At 41.6% G+C, this 22,830-nt stretch overlaps 1 protein-coding gene across 4 annotated transcripts in view; it reads left to right on the top strand.

Moving 5' to 3' along the window:
- Window positions 1-3,293, top strand: part of DAAM1 (dishevelled associated activator of morphogenesis 1) — a 163,466-nt gene extending 160,173 nt beyond the window's left edge. For all 4 annotated transcript variants that reach the window (XM_082734964.1, XM_082734965.1, XM_082734963.1 and 1 more), the window contains one exon: window positions 590-3,293. In XM_082734964.1, coding sequence (XP_082591090.1) covers window positions 590-799 — 210 coding nt within the window. In that variant the 3' untranslated portion in view covers window positions 800-3,293. The remainder of the gene's footprint in view (window positions 1-589) is intronic.
- Window positions 3,294-22,830: the final 19,537 nt, after the last annotated feature.

Below are 22,830 nucleotides of genomic sequence, written 5' to 3'. Positions count from 1 at the left end.
TGTTAATAGGGAAAATGATAGTGGTGGGGTCTAACCCCTGCAGGCTCACAATGGTTAGCTCTTAACAGTAGGATTAAGGATGATTTTTCCACCTTTGTTTATATGAATTGTGTAAATTTTCTCTAATGCATGTATAATTTGGTTTTTAATAATAATAACCCATGTGTAGCCAGCTCCAGGCATCCACAGGAGATAGAAGCTAAGCCTTAGATGTGAGGAAAGTGGTCCTATGAGCGTTTGCTTTAGTCTCTCTGTACTATCAAATAAACTAATATTTGGGGTCTGTTCAGTGATAACTTCCTCATTCCATGATAGGCACAGGAATTGTCCTAGTTGCTCTTGTTTTAACTAGAATATCATGAGGTTTACCTAGATTCTAGATGGTGAGTGTCTAATCTTCATTATTCATTGCTTCTACAATAAGACCTCAAGTCCCAGTTCCCCATCTCTTGTGAGGTCCAAGGGCGTTAGCAGCTGTTGGATGCACATGGGTTGATGTGACTGGAGTATGGCCATATTTCAAGGACTTCATCTCCACTGAAAACAAAACACTTCGACACTTCTGTAAAAGGTTGCTTTCTATTTGCAGCTCAAAGAACAACGTGAAAGGGAACGTAAAATGAGGAAAGCAAAAGAGAATAGTGAAGAGGGTGGAGAGTTCGATGACCTGGTTTCAGCTCTACGCTCAGGAGAAGTATTTGACAAAGACCTTTCTAAGCTGAAACGGAATCGCAAGCGTATTACCAACCAGATGACGGACAGCAGCCGAGAGAGACCAGTCACAAAACTTAATTTCTAATTTTCCTTGGATACTTTTTTTAGAATGCTCATTAGCAGCCCTTTGAAGTGACTAGAACTTTTCATAACACTGCCTTGCAATCCAAACAGTGGCAATTTCTTCTTTCATCTGTGAGTGAATGTGTGAATGTGTGTGTATGTAAATGTATGTGTACATATATATTAAAAAAATGTATATAGAAGTCTGAGTGTTGTCTGGAGACCTATATGTATGGTTAAAAAAAAAAAATCTATGTTAATGTATGTGCTCAGAAACTTTTGTGTATGCATTTGTATTGAATATGGCTCATTTTCTTCCCCTGAACACCATGGCTGTTCAGAAGCACAATATAATCTCCTGAAAGAGGTGACAGAGACATTCCCTAGAGTAAAAAGGAAAAACAAAAGCAAAAAAAAAAAAAAAAGGCTTGAGAAATATTTTATGGTTTCCAAGCTTGGTATACTTTGAAATTATTTTCATTGATAAAACTAGTGTTGGAAAAATATAGATTTAAAATGGTTTTTGATAGTTGACAATGTGACACTGGTGTATTGCATCAGTAATTGATAGGACCAGCTTAGAATTTCCGACATTGGTGTGGGGGTGCAGTCTGTAAATGTTCATTGAGAACATCTTGCACACAATCTGAATTATGTAGAATGTCAATCAGACTTTTTTTATATATTTAAAACTTGGGCATCAATTTTTCCCCCTGATTTCATCAAGTTCTCTGCCAAGTGCTCTTGAAGATTTATTTACATTGCTTTTGAAAAGAACACTATTTATCTAAATGCAATTCGCGCTCTTGTTAAAGAACAAGATTGCCAGAATGTGCTTATTGTTCTACAATATAGATATATAAACTTTAAAAATAAAATTTCCCACCCAAGACCTAAAAGGAGGAATTCTCTGACGGGATAAAAATTATTTAAAATTTTTTATGGGGTACCTTTTCTTTTTCCTTTTTTTTTCCTTTTTTTTTTTTCCTATTTTGTAGGACAAGCTGCATCTTCTGTCAGTATGGGTCTGGACTAAAGGACACTTAGTGAATGCACAAAATGTCAACAACACCAACAGAGATGCCAAGATCTATTTATCTCTAAGTATGTTTGAAGTGGTTTGTTGTTTATATGTTGTCATTTTAAATTGTGTGTCAGTAAAGCTACCTGTAAAATTTCAGTCCAAAAGATGAAGCTCTCAGGGAGAAATGAATAAAAACAATGAACATTAGAAAATAAAATATAGATGCTTACCATTAACCTACCAATTCTTAATATCCTTAAATTATATATAAAGAGGACTGTTACTTTTTTTTTTTTTTTTTTGGCTTTGCTTTATTTATTTGTAGTGTGGGAGGGGGCTAAGATTCTCTCTTTTCTTTCTATCATTCGTGTTGTGGTTGGGTTTCCTGTGGAGAGAATAGTTTGTCCTGTTGCACTTATTTACTCACTAAATTGAGTTTTTCAGTCAATTAACAAATATTTATTAAACACCTACTATGTGCCAGGCTTAGTAGGGCTACAGTGAGAAGCAAGACAAAGTCCCTGCCCCAAGGAGCTTATGTTCTAATGGGGATAAAGGGGTGAATAGAATACCAATATGCACTGTACAGGAATCATGCTATTTAAAAATAATTTGTAGAAACTATAATGCTTGGTGCAGATGGGAAGGTCTCTGCACTATCTGAAAGCTGTGAAATAGTGCTCTAAGGGTGGTCAAGAGCAGTGGTTTTTACGTTTTCCCCCCTCATTGCAAACTTAGAGACTTTGTACCCATTTTATGGAAGTGAATGACTAGCAAATAAGGTCATAAACTCACTGCAGAGGTTGTGCTCCCCAGCCCTCAGTAACCAAGGTCTGCAAATCCACCGGGTTAAAGAGGCAGACAGAGACTTTGCTCCAAGAGGCTTGGAGATGAGGAATGGGAGAGGATGATGGATGTGTCTATTCCTTAACAAAAGTGCCTCTATCTTCTTTTCTATTTATAGTAAGAGAAATTTGGTCTGGCTCAATTTTGGAACTGTATTTTGAAAATGGCTTTGTTTTACAGTTTAAGGAATGGACAAGTGGATGGAGAGTCACATAGAGGAGCAAGCCCCTAGCGTGTCCCTCTTGCCCTTTGTAATCATCCTCATTTTGATTTGGCCATCCTGGTAGGCCTCCTTTACCATTTCCATTTTGGTTTCTTTCCCCCAAAGCTTCGTGCAGGTAATTCCATGTGCCATTGTTGAAAAAAAATCTACTTTTTAGATTGGTGCTGGTGTAAGTAGCCACTTTTCTCTCTTGGGTGTGTATTTTAAAGTTTTTTGTTTGTTTTTTTAAATTAATGCCAAAAAGAAAGCATTATAATTTGTAAACTTAATTATATGTCTTGTATCTTATTAGCTTAGTAGTTGGAACCTCTTAGTCTCTAGGTGCAAGACTGTTGTTATAGTACCAAGAAAAAAAAATGTTGTATGTGTTATGAGATTGTACATTTTTTTAAAAAAACAATATGCAATAAAGAGATGAATTCATTGGGTGTATGTATATGCTTTCTATGAGTTACTAAAACAGCATTATCAAACTTATTTGTACTATTAAATTTAAATACTGACAATTCTTTCCTAAGTCAAGAACACATACATATATTTTAGCTTGTATGTACCAGACCTAGAATGGTAGTTTTCTGCTTTGGTAGTATTCAATATGTTCACAGACTACTATATGCTACCCCTTTCTGTCACTTTTCTATAACCTCTTTGTATGACTCCATAGAGTTACAGTTTCTCAGTATAGCTACTGGTGAAATCGTTCAGCTGGCCGTACAGAAAAGAATGTCTCGAGAATGAAAATCTTTTTCATTTTGAAGCATTTCCTTATTTATTTATTTATTTTTGGGGAAAGATTTTATTTATTTATTTGAGATAGAGAGCATGAGAGAGGGGAGGGTCAAAGGGAGAAGAAGACTCCCTGCTGAGCAGGGAGCCCAGTTCGGGAATCTATTCCTGGGACTCCAGGATCCTGGCCTGAGCCAAAGGCAGTCATTCAACCAACTGAGCCACCCAGGCACTTAGAAGCATTTCCTTTTTTTTTTTTTTTAAAGATTTTATTTATTTATTTATTTGACAGAGAAATCACAAATAGGCAGAGCTGGGAGGGAAGCAGACCCCTCGTTGAGCAGAGAGCCCAACACAGGTCTCAATCCCAGGACCCTGGTTATGTCCTGAGCCTGAAGGCAGAGGCTTAACCCAGCCTGGGAGCCACCCAGGCGAACAGCATTTCCTTTTTTAAAATTAATTTATGATATAGGTCAATATGAGAAGTGTCACCTATACAGAGCAAGGGATGTGTATTAGATCCTTTGAACATTAGAGCTTTTTCTTGGCCCCATATTGACTGGCCATCCTCAACCCAGTTTGAAGTCAAGCTGAAAACAGATTGTCCTGTGGTGAATAGCAGACTTAAGTACTTCTGATCTTTGGAATGGACTCATGATAGTCTTAAAATTGTCAACCATCTACTATTTCATCTAGTCCATGGATACTGCATGGTGTCCAAAGACTACTACTTTTCTCTTACGCAGGGCATTCCGATGGAAGAGAGCCTTCTGCGTTGTAGACAGGTTTTTCATTGCGTCCCACAAACTGAACGTACAGTTAACAGTCTGTACATTTGAATGTGAACTCAGTTGTTCATGGAGTATTGATAGAAGTAGAGAAAAATATGAAACTTTCAGATCATGATGTTTCCTTTTATGTTTTCATTTTCCCTTAAAAAAAAAAAAAATCATTGCTGGGGGAAAATGTGCTTCTGTTAAAGGGATGAAGCTATTTGAACCCTGCAGGGTTTCTGTAATCTAACATGGGCTTATGTGAGGCTTATTAAAGGATAGTCTTTAATAAACTAGTTTAGACACAGTTATTCAAAAGATCAAGTTCTGACTTTTCTGAATTTTTCTTCTTGTTCCTTTTTTTTTTTTTTAAATAACATCAGCTGTTTCTCACCAAGTAGTAAACCTAAAATAAGAACTCCCAAGCTTTAACGGCTGCTTGATACCATTCAGTTCTAAATCACTAGCTAGCTTCAAGAACCACTGGACTGTGTGTACATCTGAAGTCAGGGTTCTAGGGCTTTCATTTATAGACCATCACCAAGTTGGGGTTGGTGCCCATTTTCTCAAAAGTGGTGTGTATACTAGTTTGTCTCTACATCCTGTAACCCCTATTAATACAAACTCTACTGAAGTCCAAAAACCTGGTTAATCTACCATGAAGAAATGGTTTAAAATCTATAATTTTCTTTATTTTGGAGAAAGTTTGGAAGCCCTGGAGGAAGGCGTTTCCTGTTTATAAGGATTTTCATGTTTTCCATAGCAGTGACCAATCAGGATTCTTTTTCAGTGGTCTTGGGGGGAAAACCTTGATCTAACCTTTTTTGGTCTTTTCCCTGACATGCTTTTGTCTGCTGCAATCAGCTATGTTTCCATGGTGTCAAACAAACAACATGTACATAGGATTGTACACTAGGGGTTTTTGACAAAGGGGATCTTTATTTTTATCAAAGCCTTGGTATGTTTTTTCTTCCCGCATGGGAAAAAGGTCCCCAAGTAAAATTCTCTCATGTCATTTACATAAAGTATTTGTTTTTTATGCTTCTATGCCTACAGTGTCTTTTACTGGAAGGAGGAAGAAACAGTTCTGTATTGACCTTCAGTACATCACTCATTTCATTTATACCCATTATGCTCATGTGAGGACATAGCTAAGGCAAAGGAACCTGCAGGCCCCCATGGGATGGTGAGCATCTTTTGTTAGTGTCCTCACCCCATTCCCTACCTCCACCTCCAGTGTGGAGAAACCTTCCTGAGTCCAATCAGATTTAGGAACCTCCCTGACTTTCCTGGGATGGGAAAGGTGCCCAGGGAGGAAGTGATCATAATGCTGAGCTGTGACTCAGGAAGACAGGCACAGGGGAGAGAAGGAAGTGTCTCCACCAGCTGCTTAAAAAGAGAAAAGCCTGTATGTGGATGACCAAGACTCTTTCCAACCAAATCAAGTCAAGCTGTCCTACTCCCTTTCACATACCCCCTTAGCTAAATTCACTTGGATGACTTACTGTGCCCTTTGACTTCCCCAGCTCATGCACATCCCTGTGTATCACCCTGTGTGTAAAGCCCAACAGGCTCGCTTCTCATGCTTCCTTGAACTTCCGTTCAGACCAGGACCCTTTGCGGCTTTAGCCTGTCTCTAAAACCTCATTATCTCTTACACCCAAAGGATCTTGCTATCCATTCCTTAACTCTTCAGAAGCAGGGAAGGCAGGGGGGTGGGGCGGTCAGAAAATCACTAGTGAGCTAATTCACGCTCAGGCAGTTCAGATGATAAGCCTTTTAGGTTTTCCAGTTTAAGATAGTTTCTGCAAGTTGACTGTCATCTGAAGGCTCACAAGAAGAGCCTGTCCTTTTTCTCTCCCTGTCTTTCTTCCCTCAAACCTCCACCATAATAAAAGCTTCATTACTAAGAACTCTCATAAAATGCGTTTTTGCAGAGAACAGCTCTCCTACTGCCTTGAATGTGAGACAGTTCACCCTGAAAAGCAACAGCTGTTTAGTGACCTGACATTTTTACAGCTGGTGAATTCACACTAAAAGGTAGGCTAGAGGCACTGGTAGGAGTGAGGTCCCCACTAAAGGATTAATGCCCTTAGGAAAGGAGATTCTCTTACACGGTCTGAGGAAATAATGCTTCGAGAGCAATTAGCATTGACTTTCTTCAAAAAACATGCCAAAGGTGACCCTCATCATGGACTTTCCCCCACAAGAATGTGGCAAAGATGAGCCTGATGGATCCTGAAACTACATACAGTCCTTAAAGGACTCCCCTCGGAAGACGGCTCCCAAGGTCCCTTGCGCTGATTTCTGAGCAACACCAGAATCTAAGAACTCACTTCCAGAGTTTGTCTGCTGTCATCAGAAGTGAGCTATAACCCTAGGCAAGTCTCCCAAACACCTTTTTTGGGAAGTAACAAAACTTGCACTGTAGGATGTTGTCCTCCCTCCTCAGAGGCTCCAAGTCCCCGGGAGCTAGGGCTTTGCTGCAGCCAACTCCCTCCCTAAAATTAAACACACTCTCTCCGTTGCACCTTTACCAGCCCCAGCCAGAGAAGCCGATCTCTGCCCTGGCTGTGTGGGAAGGAAAGGTGGTAAGGGCAATGCCTTAGGGCAGATTTCAGGTCAGAGGCCAAGAAGCTCACCCGAGGGTTTCCTTTTTTTTTACCAGGTAACTGCTGTAGGAGTCCCACTGGGGCAGCCCAGCACCACTTAACGAGCACTGATTTAGTTCGAAAATCAATATCTGTCCTTAACAGGGCTTTTCCCTGCAGAGGTTGTGGTAACCCAGGATGAGTGTGGTTGGAAGAGGAAGGAAAAATCAAACTGAGTGGATGGGCCCAGCTGGAGTGCTGTGTTCTCATGGAAGCTGCATTTTAAGAGCAACTCTGACAAAAGAAAATGCATCCCAGGGAGGAGGTTTAGAAACAGACTCAGAAGCAGCCACTGACAAGAAACTTGAAGCCTGCAAAACATTACTAAGGCGATTTGACAGCTTGCCTCATATCTGAAGATGAGAAGACTTAGTCTGTCTACACCAGATGGCAGAGCTACAACCAATTGGTGAAAGTCACCAGCACATTGAGTTCATTTTTTTCTTTTCTTTTTTTTTTTTAAAGTAGTCTTCATGCCCAACATGGAGCCCAATGCAGGGCTTGAACCCACAACCCTGAGATCAAAACTTGAGCTCAGATTAAGAGTCAGATGTTTAGGCTGCCCGGGTGGCTCAGTGGGTTAAGCCTCTGCCTTCAGCTCAGGTCATGATCTCAGGGTCCTGGGATTGAGTTCTGCATCGGGCTCTCTGCCAGGCAGGGAGCCTGCTTCCTCCACTCTCTCTCTCTCTCTTTGCTTGCCTCTTTGCCTACTTGTGATCTCTCTCTGTCAAATAAATCTTTAAAAAAAAAAAAAAGAGTCAGATGCTTAACTGACTGAGCCACCCAAGTGCCCGTAGAGTTCATCTTGTAGAGAACTTCCAAACTCCTTGAATTGACCTGCATTGGTCAGGCTGCCTCCTAAGATACTGAATTCACCCATCCTTAGAGGCCTTCAAACCTGTAAACTCAGAAGTTTGGGGCTAAGTAACAGGTTAGATCAATGATTTTTTTTTTAAGCTTTTTACTTGGAAATAATTTCAAGCTTAGGAAAAATTGCAAAATCTAATATAGTGCAAGGAATACCTTATGCCCTTTTTCTCAGGTTCGTTATTGGTAACATTTTGCCCCCTTCGCTTCATCATTTCTCTTGTTCTCCGTTTGTGTGTTTGTGTACACACAATGACTTTTTCTGAACCATGTGAGAGCAAGTTGCTTACATCATGGTTTTTAAAATTCCTGAGTATTCCAGCGTGCCTTTCCTAAGAGTGGGGAGTGTGCTCTTACCGAGCGAGCCTCAGTACATTAACTGACTTTGTGAATTTATATGGATACTTTCATCTAACCAACGACCCAAGTTCCAATTTTGTCAGTTGATAGAAAAATGAATATGCTGGAGCCTTTCTCTCCTCCAAAAAAGGATCCAGTTCAAGATCAGGGAGTGCTGTAGCTGTCATATCTCCCAGCTTCTGACATTCTCTGTTCTTGCTGTGCTATGATAGTGACATTTTTGAACAATAGTCCTCTGGGAGGCAGAATGTCCTATGTCCCGATCCCCAGAACCCGTGAACACATCCCCTTACGTGGCCAAGAGGACATTGCACGTGTCCTCTTTGGTAGGTAAGTAAGGGTTTTGACACACATGATCCTGGATGAGCCAGGCAGGCCCAGCGCACTCACTAGTGTCCTTCAAGGAGGGAGGCAGGAGGCTCAGAGACCGAGAAGGAGATGTGAGGACAGAAGCAGAGGTAGGAGTACTGGGATTGCTGGCTTTGAAGATGGAAGGACACATAAGACAGGGAATACAAACCCACCTCCCCTACTCTGTCTTGTCTTGTGTGTGTCTGATGTTCCTTTTTTGTTATGTTGAGGTTTTTCCATCATCTGCTGGAATGCACCGTAGGTCCTATCAGAATCCCAACCAGAGGCACAAAATGTTGCTTCAAAATTGCCTCTTACATAGCATGACAAAAAACGAACCTACTGGAGAGTACAGAATCGACCTCCGCCCTCTTCGGCTTCCCCTCCCCACATCCTTCTCTGTCCCAGACTCAAGATGTAGAACCAAACGCTGTGCTCATAAATTACAAGGATGGATTCATTCTTTCTTTCCTCTGCCTTTGGTTGTTATGGTTACAGTAATCATTTAAAATACACTGATTTATTTGTGTCCATTTTCTTTCAGTGTTACTTGGGTTTTGTCTCCTCCTTCTTATTTAATTTTTATTTACTTGGAAATAAAACATGTAGGCTACTAAGAATTTCAAAGCCAGAAGTGTATGAAAAGGTATATTCCAAGAAGTGTCACCCTCCTATATCCTTTTACCCGACTCCGTATTTCCACCTTTCCTTGCAGGTATCCAACTTTAGTGTTTTCTGGTTTATCTTTCCATTTTTTCTTTTGTAATGATAAACAGATATATGTGTGTTTACTTGTTTTTCCTTTTTTTTTTTTTTTTTTTTTTTGCACAACCAATAGCATGCCACGTGTGCTTTTTTACAGTGAGTCTTTCACACTTAATACCTGCTGGGATCACCTTCCCTGTCAACTCATAAGATCTTTAACCTCACTCTTTTTTTTACTCTCTTGTGTGCAGGTAACACTGCTTATTCAACCAACCTCCAATATTTCCCAATTATTTATGATGTTGCAGTGAATAACCTTCTTCTTCTTTATTTGTTATTGTTGAAGGTGTATTTCTAGCTTAAATTCCTAGAAGGGGGATTGTTGGGTCAAAGAATAGACATGTAAGTCATTTAGTTCAAGATTGCTACGTTCCCCTCATAGGGATTGCACCATTTTGTATTTCTATCAGCAGTGTGTACGTGTGCCTGACGAATTCAATCCAGTCTCACAGTCTCCACTGTTACCATCCTAGACACAGCACCATCCTCTCCCTTCTGGGTTATGGCAATGGTCTCCTAACCGGTCTCTTTGCTTCAGCCTTTCCCTCACCTCCCCGTCCCCTTGTGGTCTGTTTTCAACTGAACAGCCAAAGGGATGCCTTCCAAATGTATGTAAAATCTTATCACTTTACTTCAACTCTCCAGAGGCTTTCTATCGCACTCAGAGGTCAGTGTGGCTGTTCTCACAATGGCCTCCTACACCCTAAATGATCTGGATGCTGGCCAGCACCATTACCCCTCTGACCCCATTCATCCTCGCTACTTTCCCTCTTCCTCCCTTTGCTCCAGCGGCACTGGCTTCCTCTTCTTCCTTGATCATATACCAAGCAGCGACCTACAGCAGAGCCGTTGCATTTCTGTTTCCTTTGCCTAAACCACTCCTCGCCTAGATATCACATCACTTTCTCTGTCACCTCCTCCCCACCTTTCTTCCAACATAAACTTCTGGGTGTGAGGCAAACATGATAACCACTACACAACGGAAACCAACATAAACTTCTTGGTAATGACTTCCTTGCCACTCATATTACAGCTTCAACCCACACCCTTCCCAGCACCTATTCCTTTCCTACTCTCTGATCTATTTTCTTCATAAAATATATACATATATATATATATATATATATATATATATATATATTCATAGTATATCATTTGTTTAGTATGTCACCTAATCTAATCCAACCAAGTTGAATTAAAGCTCCATAAAATCAGAGAAATTTGTTGTGTTTCCTGAAGGTTTGCAGCAGCAGGAATGAGGTCTAACAGACTGGAGGATGTCAATAAAGGATCACTCTCTTTCTCTGAGAGATTGAATATACGACCAGAGATGATGTGAGTAATACAATTGATGAAACTGATCAATAGACATATTTTAAACAAAGATACAGTTGAATGATAGACCCCTTTTCAAGTGTTTATGGTAATGTTTCTTAACAGTAGCTGTTATATTTTATGCTAAATTAAATTCTTTATTTTGAGGGTTGTTTTGTGTATTATAGGATATTAAGCAGCAGCCCTGTCCTCTACCCATTAACACACCTCCTCGAGTTATAACCAAAAATTTCTCTAGACCTTGTCAGATGTGACCCTGGGGAGTGAAACTGTCCCTCTTTGGGACCCACTGACCTATGGTTACATTCCCATAAATGAATCACACATACACACAAAGAAAAGAATTTAACATTAAAGGTTTAAGCAAAAAACATCATAATCATTTGAGAGGAACATCTTCCAAAAAATACTGGGTCACAGAGAACCCAAATGACATCTGAGATCTATTTATAATAGGGTTGCCAGATAAAAATACAGGACACCCAGTTAACTTGTAATATCAGATAATCCTTTTTTTTTTTTTTTAGTATAAGTACATTCTGTACAATATTTGGGACATACACTAAAAAATTTATTGTTTGTCTGAAATTAAAATTTAACTGGAGATCTTATATTTTTATTTGCTAAATCTGTCAAATCTTATTTATAAAATTTTGAATATAACATCATTACATATAAAAATAGAGGCACTACGCACAGAGCATAGCAAAAACTGTACACAAAGGCAAAGGCAAGTTTGTGAGTGCCTTCATTTCTTAAAAAGAGAAATGACTAAAAATGAACTTACAAATGAGAAAACAACTAAAATAAAACAAAGGGGGGAAAAAAACAAGTACAGGACTATCTCACAGCTAAGTTAGATTGAAGGCAGAATCTTGCCTGTTCTAGCCTTGCCAACAGGACAGTAATACTCTCAGCCTGGTGACTCCTGAACAGGGCTGGATACTTTCTTTTTTCCTTTTCTTTCTTTCTTTCTTTCTTTCTTTCTTTCTTTCTTTCTTTCTTTTTTTTTAAGATGTTATTTATTTATTCGACACAGAGAGAGAGAGATCACAAGCAGGCAGAGTAGCAGGCAGGGCGGGTGCTGCAGTGGGTGGGGGGAAGCAGGCTCCCTGCTGAGCAGAGAGCCTGATGTGGGACTCGATCCCAGGACCCTGGGATCATGACCTGAGCCAAAGGCAGAAGCTTTAACCACTGAGCCACCCAGGCGCCCCTATTGCTGTCTTTTTCCTTTAAACATATTACTTCATCTTTTCTTCATTATATAATGTCCATCCGATTTTGTTTATAGCTCCCTGACCTTTTGGCTGGAGGAAGCTCTTTAGTCACAAGTATAGATATTATTGTTTAAGCTGGTGACTTTGAAAGGGAATGACTTCATGCCCCTTTAGATGATTTGGTTAACTGAGCCCTAGAGGATCTTCCTGTCCCTCTTATACATGATTCCCCAGCATCTTTACAGATGAGTCCAGTATTTTCTTTCTTTTTTTTTTTTTAAAGATTTTATTTATTTATCAGAGAGAGAGAGGGAGAGCGAGCACAGGCAGACAGAATGGCAGGCAGAGGCAGAAGCAGGCTCCCTGCTGAGCAAGGAGCCCGATGTGGGACTCGATCCCAGGACGCAGGGATCATGACCTGAGCCGAAGGCAGCTGCTTAACCAACTGAGCCACCCAGGCGTCCCGAGTCCAGTATTTTCCAGGCATTTGCCTCACCCATCCTTTCAGACATTTACAGGGAGGTGGTAATGCCCCTCGAAAGGCATGAGAGCCCAAGAGACATGAACCTGTGAGTGACTGGACTCCCTGAAGGAAGTGATTCTATCAAGCAATTTTGAGAACCAGAATGGAAACAAAGAAGTAAGGCCTATTGTGCACAGTTGGCTATCACGATATTGTCATTTCCTGACCAATGTTGTTCTTATCAGCAGTGGCTCTGTTGCTGAATTTCAATTGGAAAGAGCATTACAAGGGGGAAAAAAATCCCAATCTTTATGTAATATTTCCTAGGTAGTAAACACAGGATTTCCTGCATCCGAAATGACTTCAACAAGTTGCCTGTTCCTTCGAACAGGACCTGGTGACAAATGTGGACGCTGTTTCGCCAAGCAGAGATAAGCTCGCTGATTGAAATCTCCCCCAGCTGAGCAAGGGGTTTTGCCAAGTGTGCATCCGGGTTCACAGAGCTGTCCAGCCCCAGCAGGCCTGTGAGCCACAAAAATGAGTGCGTGTGTCACACAGCTTTCTACTCGGTCTTAGTACTCCGTGTGTTCGTGTGTCTCCCCAGGCAGAGTCTCGAAGTACTGAATCACCCTTTTCTTATGAGAGAACCAGTGGATGGCGTGGTGAGGAATCAAAAGGTAAACAAATGCTTTGGGTTCATTGGTTTTAGAAATAATAAGATGGGGGAATTCTGGAGAATTGGCATGGAGTTTTCTGAACAACTGGCACTTGCAGCTCCCAACCCCCAAAGGAAGGAAGTGTGTTCCGTCAATGGAAGGGCAAGAATCTTTCCCTCTCAGACATAACTCTGGTCACACCAGCATAATTTGCCAATCTGCTTTAGAAGCAGTTCCTTTCCCCATTTCCCATTCCTAATAAGGTGCTTATGATGAACTAAGTGAGTGGAATTCTCTTCCCCAGACTTCAGTACCTCTTTGTTTTAAAATCCTTCAGTGAGTTGCTTCCGGAAGCCTGGGTTTCATAATTCCCAGGAGACACTGTTGGCCTAAAATCATCTGTACTTGAGTCATCACGATGATGAAACCAAGAGTCATAGCAACCCCGCCCTTTTGCCAAAGGGCGGAGGATGTACAGATTTTGATTACATCACAATCCTACAGAAATATGGACTCCGTGCCATTTTGAGGGAGTCACTAGGCAGGAAACTGTTTCAGGAAAAGGCAGGGTAAATCTCTGAAGTGAGCATGTGTAATATTCTTCCTGCAGCATAGTCCCAGCTGCTGGCAAATGCAAATACCAGCTGTGTACCTCGGCACAACCCCTGTGACATGTCTTTGTGTTCGCAGAACACACATCGGCCCCTTCGGGGAGTTACCACCATTCACTTTCTTAGTCCCCTGGCTTGGTTGTTAAGAAGCTGAGAATATCTATCTGTTCATTCTGTCTCCAGGCTCTAATGAATTTATGAAAATGAACTTAATAAAATGTGACTATAAATATTCATGATTAATGTTTGAAATAAAATGCCCTTTTCGGGTAATAACAGTAACTACCGTTTATGAAGGCAGGGCACTGTAAAAAGCATTTCCCAGAAAACAACCCAATAAAAACCCAATGACTCCCATTTTACAGATAAGGAAACTGAGGCTTGGGAAGATTCAGAAATGTACACTGTCACAGAGTTTCAAGCAAAATTGGACCAAAGAAATCTGAGCCCTTAACACATATTCAATAAACAAGCAATTGCAAAAGACATTGCTCTTATCCCCCCAATTTTGTTTTCACTTCTGTATCAGTGCTGCTCTTTTCTGAGATTAAAATTTAAAATTTGAACAAAGCCTACAGCTAACTCACTGAAGTCACTTTGGTTTGCTCTTGCAAGTGGAAATTTTCTTTTTCTTTTTTGGTAGGGGAAAGATGGGTCAAATTTTTTCCCATCTTTATCACTATCTTAGTACAGATTTTTAATTTTAAGAAACATTTTCTTTTTTATTATTATTTATTGAGATCTATTTGACATAAAATATTATGTAAGTTTCAGGTATATAATGTAACAATCCAATGTTTGTATCCATTGCAAAATGACCACCACAACAAGTCTAGTCAACACCCACCACAAACATAGTTACAGAAACTTTTACTTGTGATAAGAGCAAGTGGGAAGAGTAATAATAACAGAAGTCCTAGAATCCTGGGTCCTGTGGTTGGAAGGGACCTCAAAGGACCATACTGGACACACGTTTTAGTTTCCTGTGATCAACTCCCCCCTCCTTCTGCTAACCATCCTCTCCTACCTCCAGATGTCCCCATGCCTCTAGATCAAGGGATGGACATGTGACCCAACCAAGGCGACCAGAGCTGAGGAGCACAAGGTCTGGTTCCAGCGACAATCCTTGAAGAGGCTGCCCTTTCGTTCTGGCTACCCACAACTCCAGAGGTCTCCTAGTTCCAGGCTTTTCTGAACCTTAGTTCATTTGCTCCCCCAGCAGTCTGAAAACTGGCCCATGTCAGAGTCTGTTGCTTGGCATTGAAGAATCCTGACGGATGGAAGTGTCTGATCCGTTGTGGTCAAGGGACTGAGGGGCCAGGCCAGTAAGGCACCAGGCTTCTACTTCTGCTTAGGACTCTGTTTGAACCAAGGGTTTTATCACTCAAACTGGAATCATCACGCATCTAGTCTGAACACCCTCAGTCCTCAGCAGCTCAAACTGACCATCTAGCTCAGAGCCTTTCATTTAGGCCTTTATATTCCTTTTGGAAATGAATTAAAATGTGAGGACAGGGTGGCGCTTTAGGAACCTATTTCTGTATTGGTTTATTTGGATCCTTTATTTGGATCCTGTCCCCGTTTGTACCCAACCGACACAGACGTGGAAACCACCGCCATCCCAACTCACCTCCTGCAGACAAGGTTTTCAAACTTGGTTCCAGCTCACATCTGAACTTCCTTTTAAACAGTGTATCATTGTCCTAAAATTGCAAATGTGCAGCAGCACATCTGTGTACATACTCAGCATGGGCACTGTTCATTATCTCCTCCTCCTTGCTTGCCAAAAGAGATTTGTTCAAGCGTTTATTCTTTAGAGTTGTTCAATTTGAAATGTATAGAATTTTAAGGGACCGTTTCAGATTCAAAACTAAATCTAAGGAAGTTGAACAGAAGGTTTAAGCTATATCCCTCATTCCTCATGCAATTGCTCCCCCAAAGCAGTGGGTATCCACAGCTCTTCGGAAAGCACAAGGAGGCTTAAATCTGATTTGTAGTCGTTTGTGGGTTTTTTTTTTTAAGATTTTTATTTATTTATTTGACAGACACAGATCACAAGCAGGCAGAGAGAGGAGGAAAGCAGGGTCCCTGCTGAGCAGAGACACCCCCCACCGATCCCCAATGCGGGGCTCCATCCCAGGACCCTGGGATCATGACCTGAGCAGAAGGCAGAGGCTTTAACCTACTGAGCCACCCAGGTGCCCCTATAGTTGTTTTTAAGTTGAGATTGGGTGTAATCTTCTATTTGATAGTGGATATCTGTCTTTTTGCCTCAAAATGAGGTTTATCTTTTTTCTTCTTCCTATTTTGATAAATGAGCCAAAGTCATTGTGAAAAATTGAAGGACCTCTAAATTGTTACATCAGGGTTGGGGTGGTTTTCCAAACTCTAGTTAGAACCCTGTGGTGTGGAAGTTGTAACGGACAGCTGCCTGTATAGGAACAAATTGAATCCTTAAAGTTCAGATGGGAATTAGTCATTTAAAACTTGAAACATATTTTCTACTGGAAATCACGTTTAAGTGATAGCCATGTTCTCACGTTTAGCCTACAAAGGGCTTTCAGACTGTTCAGTAGTCCTGATATTATAGTAAATAGTACTAGTTTATACGGAAAGTACGGGAACAATATTACTGTTTGACACCTCCTTCTTTGCCCTTCCCCCTAACTTGCCAGTGTTCTTTGCTTCCCTAGGTCTCCCCTGGGGTTCTCTCTCCAGCTTGTACGGCCCCCCTCCCCCCAGATGCTTTTACCTGCTGGTCCCCTGCAAAACTATATTGGGGTATTACTAAAATGAAGTTATTAAGCCCCATCTCTTACATAGAAATTTCTAGAAGTGGGGTCAAGGAATCTGCATTTTAGTCAGCTCCCCAGATGATCCTTCTGCATGCTGAGGCTTGAGAGCCACTGCCCTACGTGTTTCAGTTCCAAATTCCCAACTTCCACCTGACCACGAAGCCAAATTTCTATTCACTCAAGCTGGCTGATCTCCACTGGAATGAAGATGAAGGCAATAAATTAATGTGAATTTGCTGAAGATTTAGGTTACATCGTCCTCAGGGTTCCTGCTCTTTACTCTGCCCGTGGAGGCTCCCAACATAAAGATAATTAACTTTTCTGCAGATAGAAATTGAGAGATTTGTGGGGAGAAAATTAGAATTATTCTATAGAGAGACTTTCATCTTCAAAAAAAAAAAATAGGTTAAAGCACTTTTTAACCTGGTATTTTGTGACAGCAGAATATTTAATGACTACCTCACATTTTAATTTTATGAATTTGAGAAGTTCCTTACCTGTTAAATATTTATCAGTATTATAAACAAGGCTCTGATGACTAATGCTCTTCAATATAAGCCTTTGCCAGCATCTCTCATTTTCCCTTGGGGTTCATTTCTGGAAATAGAAGTCATAGTCTCTCACTGCAGCCTGCCAGAATTCCATCTGAGACAGGTTGCAGCAGTTTGCACGATGAGCATCTCCGTGTGAGTGTTCCCTTCTACTAACCACACCGTCATCACCACTGTGTAACATCTGGATTAGAAAACTTTTTTTTTTTTTTTTTTTTTTAGTTAGGGGTGATCCAAGCTGTGACTTCAAAGAACAAAGGGACAGGGAGGAGAGAGAAATTAGAGCTGTGGGCAGAGCCCTGGAGAGGGTGAATCAGAGCTGGGTGCGTGGTGCCTGGACTTGGTGACCTCCGTCCATCTCGGTCTCACCCAGGGGAAGGCTGCGTGGATCGTGGGACTGCAGTCCAGGCAGAACTACACACCTAGCAGTGCCTCTCCTCCATTTCCAGGCAGAGTTACTAAACTGTGGTGTGCCCATGTCAATTTGGAAAAAAATTACACAAGGCAAGATCAAAACTCAGATTCCTGGGTCCACCCAAAGATTCTGACTCAGCATGAGGCAGCACAGAAGAACCTACATTTTTATTAAGAACCCTGTGTGAGGGGCGCCTGGGTGCCTCAGTCGTTAAGCGTCTGCCTTCAGCTCAGGCCATGATCTCAGCATCCTGGGATGGAGCCCCACGTGGGGCTCCTTGCTCGGCAGAGAGCCTGCTTCTCCCTCTGCCTCTCCCTGCTGCTCCCCCTGCTTGAACTCTCTCTCTCTCTCAAATAAATAAATAGTCTTAAAAAAAAAACAAAAAACAAACCCAACCCATGTGAGTCCAACATAGGTGGCCAGGGATCTCCCTTGAAGAAATAGTAAACTGAAGAAAGAACATCTCTGGAGTGCCCACCCCGTAAACCCAAACTTATTTTATCTCAGTAAATTACTCCAGTACTGCTCTCTCCAGGAGGAGTCTGCTCTGAACAGTCTCCCAGTGTGGTAGTGATCATTTTGCACTATTTTGAAGAGGACACCTGCGCTCGGAGGTGGGACTCCTCGAATGGTGCTCAGTACCAGCCCAGCTTTCCATCCAGCATGGGGGCTGGATTACAGCGGGACACAGTCCTCGTGTGTCAACCTGGGCTGGTCTTCTTTTCCGCTCGAGGCTCACACACGAGCCCTAACCTGGTTTGGCATTAGGTTGACCGTAACAGAGAGCAGACACGGGCAGAGACTTCCAATGGCACACTCATTTGTTACAAGAATAGTCTGTGAACATAGGCTGTGGCGTGTGGACTCAGGGACCACGGACCTTCTAACAGCCTAGGAAAGGGGCCCCAAGCTTGGTGTCTGCAGCCCGTGCCGTGCTGGGAAGACAGAGAAGGGAATCTTCCTTAACATCTAAGCTCCACACGTGCCAGTTTTGATTACCATCTCAGGGTACACTTCAGGGGGCTCTGTCAACATTGCTTAGATGTGAAGATCAGTTCAAAGAGGCTTAAAAGAGTTCGCAGAACTGAGGTACAAGAAAAGCCTTAACCTCAGGCAAAGTAGGTAGTTACCCACTGTTATGGGCTGAATTGCATCTCCTCAAACTTCGTATGTGGAAGACCTAAACCCCCGTACCTCAGAAAGTGAGTGTATTTGGAGACACTTAATTAAGGTTAAATGAGGTCACTACGGTGGGTCCTAATTCAGCATGATTGGTGTCCCTATAAAAAGAGATGAGGACACAGATGCACCCAGGAAAGACCACGTGGAGATGGACAGAAGAGGCCAAGAAGAGAAGCCTCAGAAGAAACAACCCTGATGAAACCTCAACTGCCAACTTCTCACCTCCAGAATCATGAGATAATTCTGTTTAAGCTACTCAGTAAGTACTTTGTTATGGCTGCAGAGCAAACAAATACACCCACTAGAGTATGGTTTCAACAAATCTTTCTCCCCTTGGTCAAGCCTGGAATACCTCCATCAGAAACAGTTGGTCCTTTGGCTTTTGCTGTTCTGTTTAATAATTTCTTACTTAATATTCATCTCTCTCTTTCTCACACACACAGACACAGACACACACACACACACACACACATACACACACACACACACATGCACGCACACACGTGTTGCTCCTTCTAGACCAGGCAATTGGCTTCCTCATCTCTATATTTTCAGGCAACCTATCAGGATCTCGGTCTGGTGGAATTCAACAAATATTATTAAGTACTTATATATGCCAGATACACTGTGATAGTGATATAAAAATAGATGTAATCCTTATATCTGAGATACTGTCTGGAGAGGGAGAGCCACGCAGGGTTTCCCAGCTGTAACGGAGCTGGCTTTAGGAGACTAGATGGAAATGACCAATTTTGCCTGGGGCCACTCAGTGGGTAGGAGGGTGCTCCACAGAAAAGATAAAATTAAAAGGATGAGTAAAAGGTGTCAGATTCTGACTAAAAGGAATAATAGGTACCAAACACAACAGTATCAAACAAAATATGTTTGAAAATGAGAACTCCCATGGGGCTCCAAGGTAGGGCTTTTGGAGAAAGTCGAGTAGGCCACTCAGGATGATGGGGCAGGATAAAACCACTCTGCTTAGCACACAGTGGTCGGGAGGGTTCTCCAGTCTCCTCAGACTCCTCCAGCACCTCTGGAACAAGTAGACGGTCCCCTCCAACCAGATCCAGCCAACCCTACTCCTATGTGTTGGCTCTTAAGCACACGGGGAGCCCAGCAAAAAGGCAAAGTCCTACACCTTACGCCCAAACAATCAGGGTTCCCAGGCCCCAATTTCCCCTGTGGGAGAGCTGGAAAGCAACCAAAATCGGAGAACCTTTAAGCTAGCCGCTAACATCTGCTCAGGAGAACATAATGTCTTTTTTGCTGTCCTTGTGTCCAAGGATCATTCAAATCATCAGAGAGCCTGATGGCGTTCCTCCTCCTCTCTGTGTGGTCAAACCAGAATCTGTGTGTTTTGGCAAATAACTGATATTCTTCCTATTTATAGACTGTTTCCCATGTTATTCACTTGCAGGGTTTCTGTGGTCCAGCGTTCTGTCAAGTCCCAGCTGGCGGGGAGTGCATAATAGTCATTAATGTTACAGCTGCTCGTTTTATGGTCTCGGTGGACAGCCCGTTGTGAAATGTGCCTAGATAAGTTTACAACTGCTTGTGTGAAAACACATATAGCTGGCTGGGCCAGAAAGCTCATTTGTGTTAAGTGTCTTTCAGAATTAATATCGAAGCCAAAAACAAACGTCCCCCATTATCCAAATAATAGAGTATTCATTTTTACCTTTTCAAGATATAGAAGAGTAAAAACAAAACAAAAGCCTTAAAGTATCTCCTGAATGCACTACGCCCAAGCATAATCTTTGATTAATGCAAAATTGTACCAGGGGACTGAGCCAATGACCAAATGCCTTTTCCTTTTTTATCTCTTCTTTCTCCTTGTAATCTATTTGGAGAAAGAGAAAGTTTGGTGGGAGTCTTCAAATGTTGAATTTCCCCTTTCAGACAGAATTTTTAGCAGCTTATGTAGCCATTGACTAACATATCTCCTCATCCCATAATAGTCCTTGGTATCATTTTGACTATTTCTTAAAAGAACAGCTTTCTTGAGATATCACTCACATACCATACAGTTCACTTGCTTGAAGTGTGCCTTCCAATGGCTCTTGGTATATTCACCAAACTGTACCGTCGTCACCACAATCACCTTTAAAACATTTTCATCACATGTCCACAGAGAAACTCCGTGCCCATTGGTGGTTACTCCTCAATTCTCTCCACTTTTTTCCCTCACCAGCTGCGGACAACCACTGCCTTCTGTGTCTACAGATTTGCCTCTGTTGGACATTTCATAGAAATGGAATTACATAATACTTGTTCTTTTGTGTCTGGCTTCTTAGCATGTTCTCTTGGTTCATCCATGTTGGAGAATGCGTCCATATTTCATTCCTTTTTATTGCTAAGTTTCTTGCTGAATACTCCGTTATACGGATGTACCACTTTTGTTTACCCAGTCATAAGTTGATAGACATCAGGTTGTTTCCACTTTTTGCCTTCTATGATTAACACACAAGTATTTGTGTGGACATTTGTTTTCATATATATTTTTTTAAGATTTTATTTATTTATTTGACACACAAAGATCACAAGCTGGCAGAGAGGCAGGCAGAGAGAGAGAGAGGAGGAAGCAGGCTTCCTGCTCAGCAGAGAACCCGATGCGGGGCTTGATCCCAGAACCCTGGGATCATGACCTGAGCTAAAGGCAGAGGCTTTAACCCACTGAGCCATCCAGGCACCCCATTTTCATATATTTCATATGATGTGGAATTGCAGGGTCCTATCAATTTGACTGCTTTCCAGGGTTAAATGAGGACACCTCCAGATTTCATAACTGATGAACACAGGGGAAGGTATTGGTTAGTGTTGCTCTCATGGACAAGGCAAAGAGTACATTTTGTTGCCAACATAGCTACATAATTCTCTGGCCAAAACAAGAACTGGGTAATAACTCAGCTCTGACTTAAAGAAGACAAATCAGCTGGTCAGTAACCATGTCTACTGATTAAGAAAGTGTCTATGTTATTCAGACATACAAACCACACAAACCAGATGTTTAATGTCAACAGTCAAGCTTTCAGTAAGATACCTTCTCCTCCTTTGTGTCATACTTAATTGCTCAGTTGCTAGAAAGAACATGATGATTTCCAGAGAAGACACAGGGACTATAACGTAGGGATGTTTTGCCATTATCGTCCTGACACTAGTGTGGCATATTTTCTGTTTATCTGTGAGACAACTCAATTCCCACCCTGAATACCTAGAATATGCCAGGATTTATGTCAGTGCAGCATGGGGTGGGTGAGGGGGGAAATTTGTGGTAAAAATATGATGAATATTTGCCGGCTGTCCTCACAAAGCCCAAAGCACCAGAGATGAGCTCACCAGTCACTGAAGCCAGGTCTGTATTCCTGCGTGACTATGCAGATGCGTGACAAAGTACCACTAGCTCGGACATCAGGAGAGACCTCAAGGAAGAGTGGCATTTGACATCTGCCTTAGAGGATGACACACAAATGTTAACATGTAGAAGACATTGCAGAAATTCACATGAAGGAAAATGCATGAATAGAGGCAGATAAGCAAAAAATTTAAGGTATATGTAGAGAGTTGAGATTTAAATTTCCTCACTGTTCCCTACTAACCATAATGCTTTGGACAATTTACCTGAATTTCCCAAGCCTTGGTTTTTTTCATTTGCAAAATGGGCAAACAATATCATTATATATACCTACTTTTAAAGATTTATTTATTTGCTCTAGAGAGAGTGGGGAGAGGCAAAGAGAGAGGGAGAGAGAAAGAATCTCAAGCAAACTCCCCACTGAGCATGGGGCTTGACGTGGGGCTTGATCTTACAACCCTGTCTTAACTGACGGACTTTTTTTAAAAAAAAAGTAACCTCCATGCCTGTTGTAGAGCTTGCATTCATGACCCTGAAATCAACACCTGAGCTGAGATCAAGAGTCAGACGCTTAACTGTCTGAGCCACCCAGGCATCCCTACCATTACATGTTTTAAGGATTAAGCAACATAATGCATTTTCAATGTTCATCACGGTGTCTAAAACAGAAGCGTTCAATAAAATGTTGGTTTCAAGTGCTGTGGATGGAATATAGGTAGGTAGAGAGGAGCAGAAAGAAAGTTGGATCCATAATGCGGTAAGCTTTGATATGGGATGAACTTAGAATTTAGATCGCTAAGCAAAAAGAAATTGCAAAGATTTTAGAGTAGGGAGGTGCCGTCATTGGACCTGGGCTTGAGCAGGAGCATGCATAATGGGGTAAAATT

This window comes from Mustela nivalis (assembly GCF_964662115.1).
Source record: "Mustela nivalis genome assembly, chromosome: 6".
NCBI classification, from domain to species: Eukaryota; Metazoa; Chordata; class Mammalia; order Carnivora; family Mustelidae; genus Mustela; species Mustela nivalis.
The sequence above is the reverse complement of the archived record's forward strand: the minus strand, read 5'-3'. Positions and strand labels throughout refer to the sequence as shown.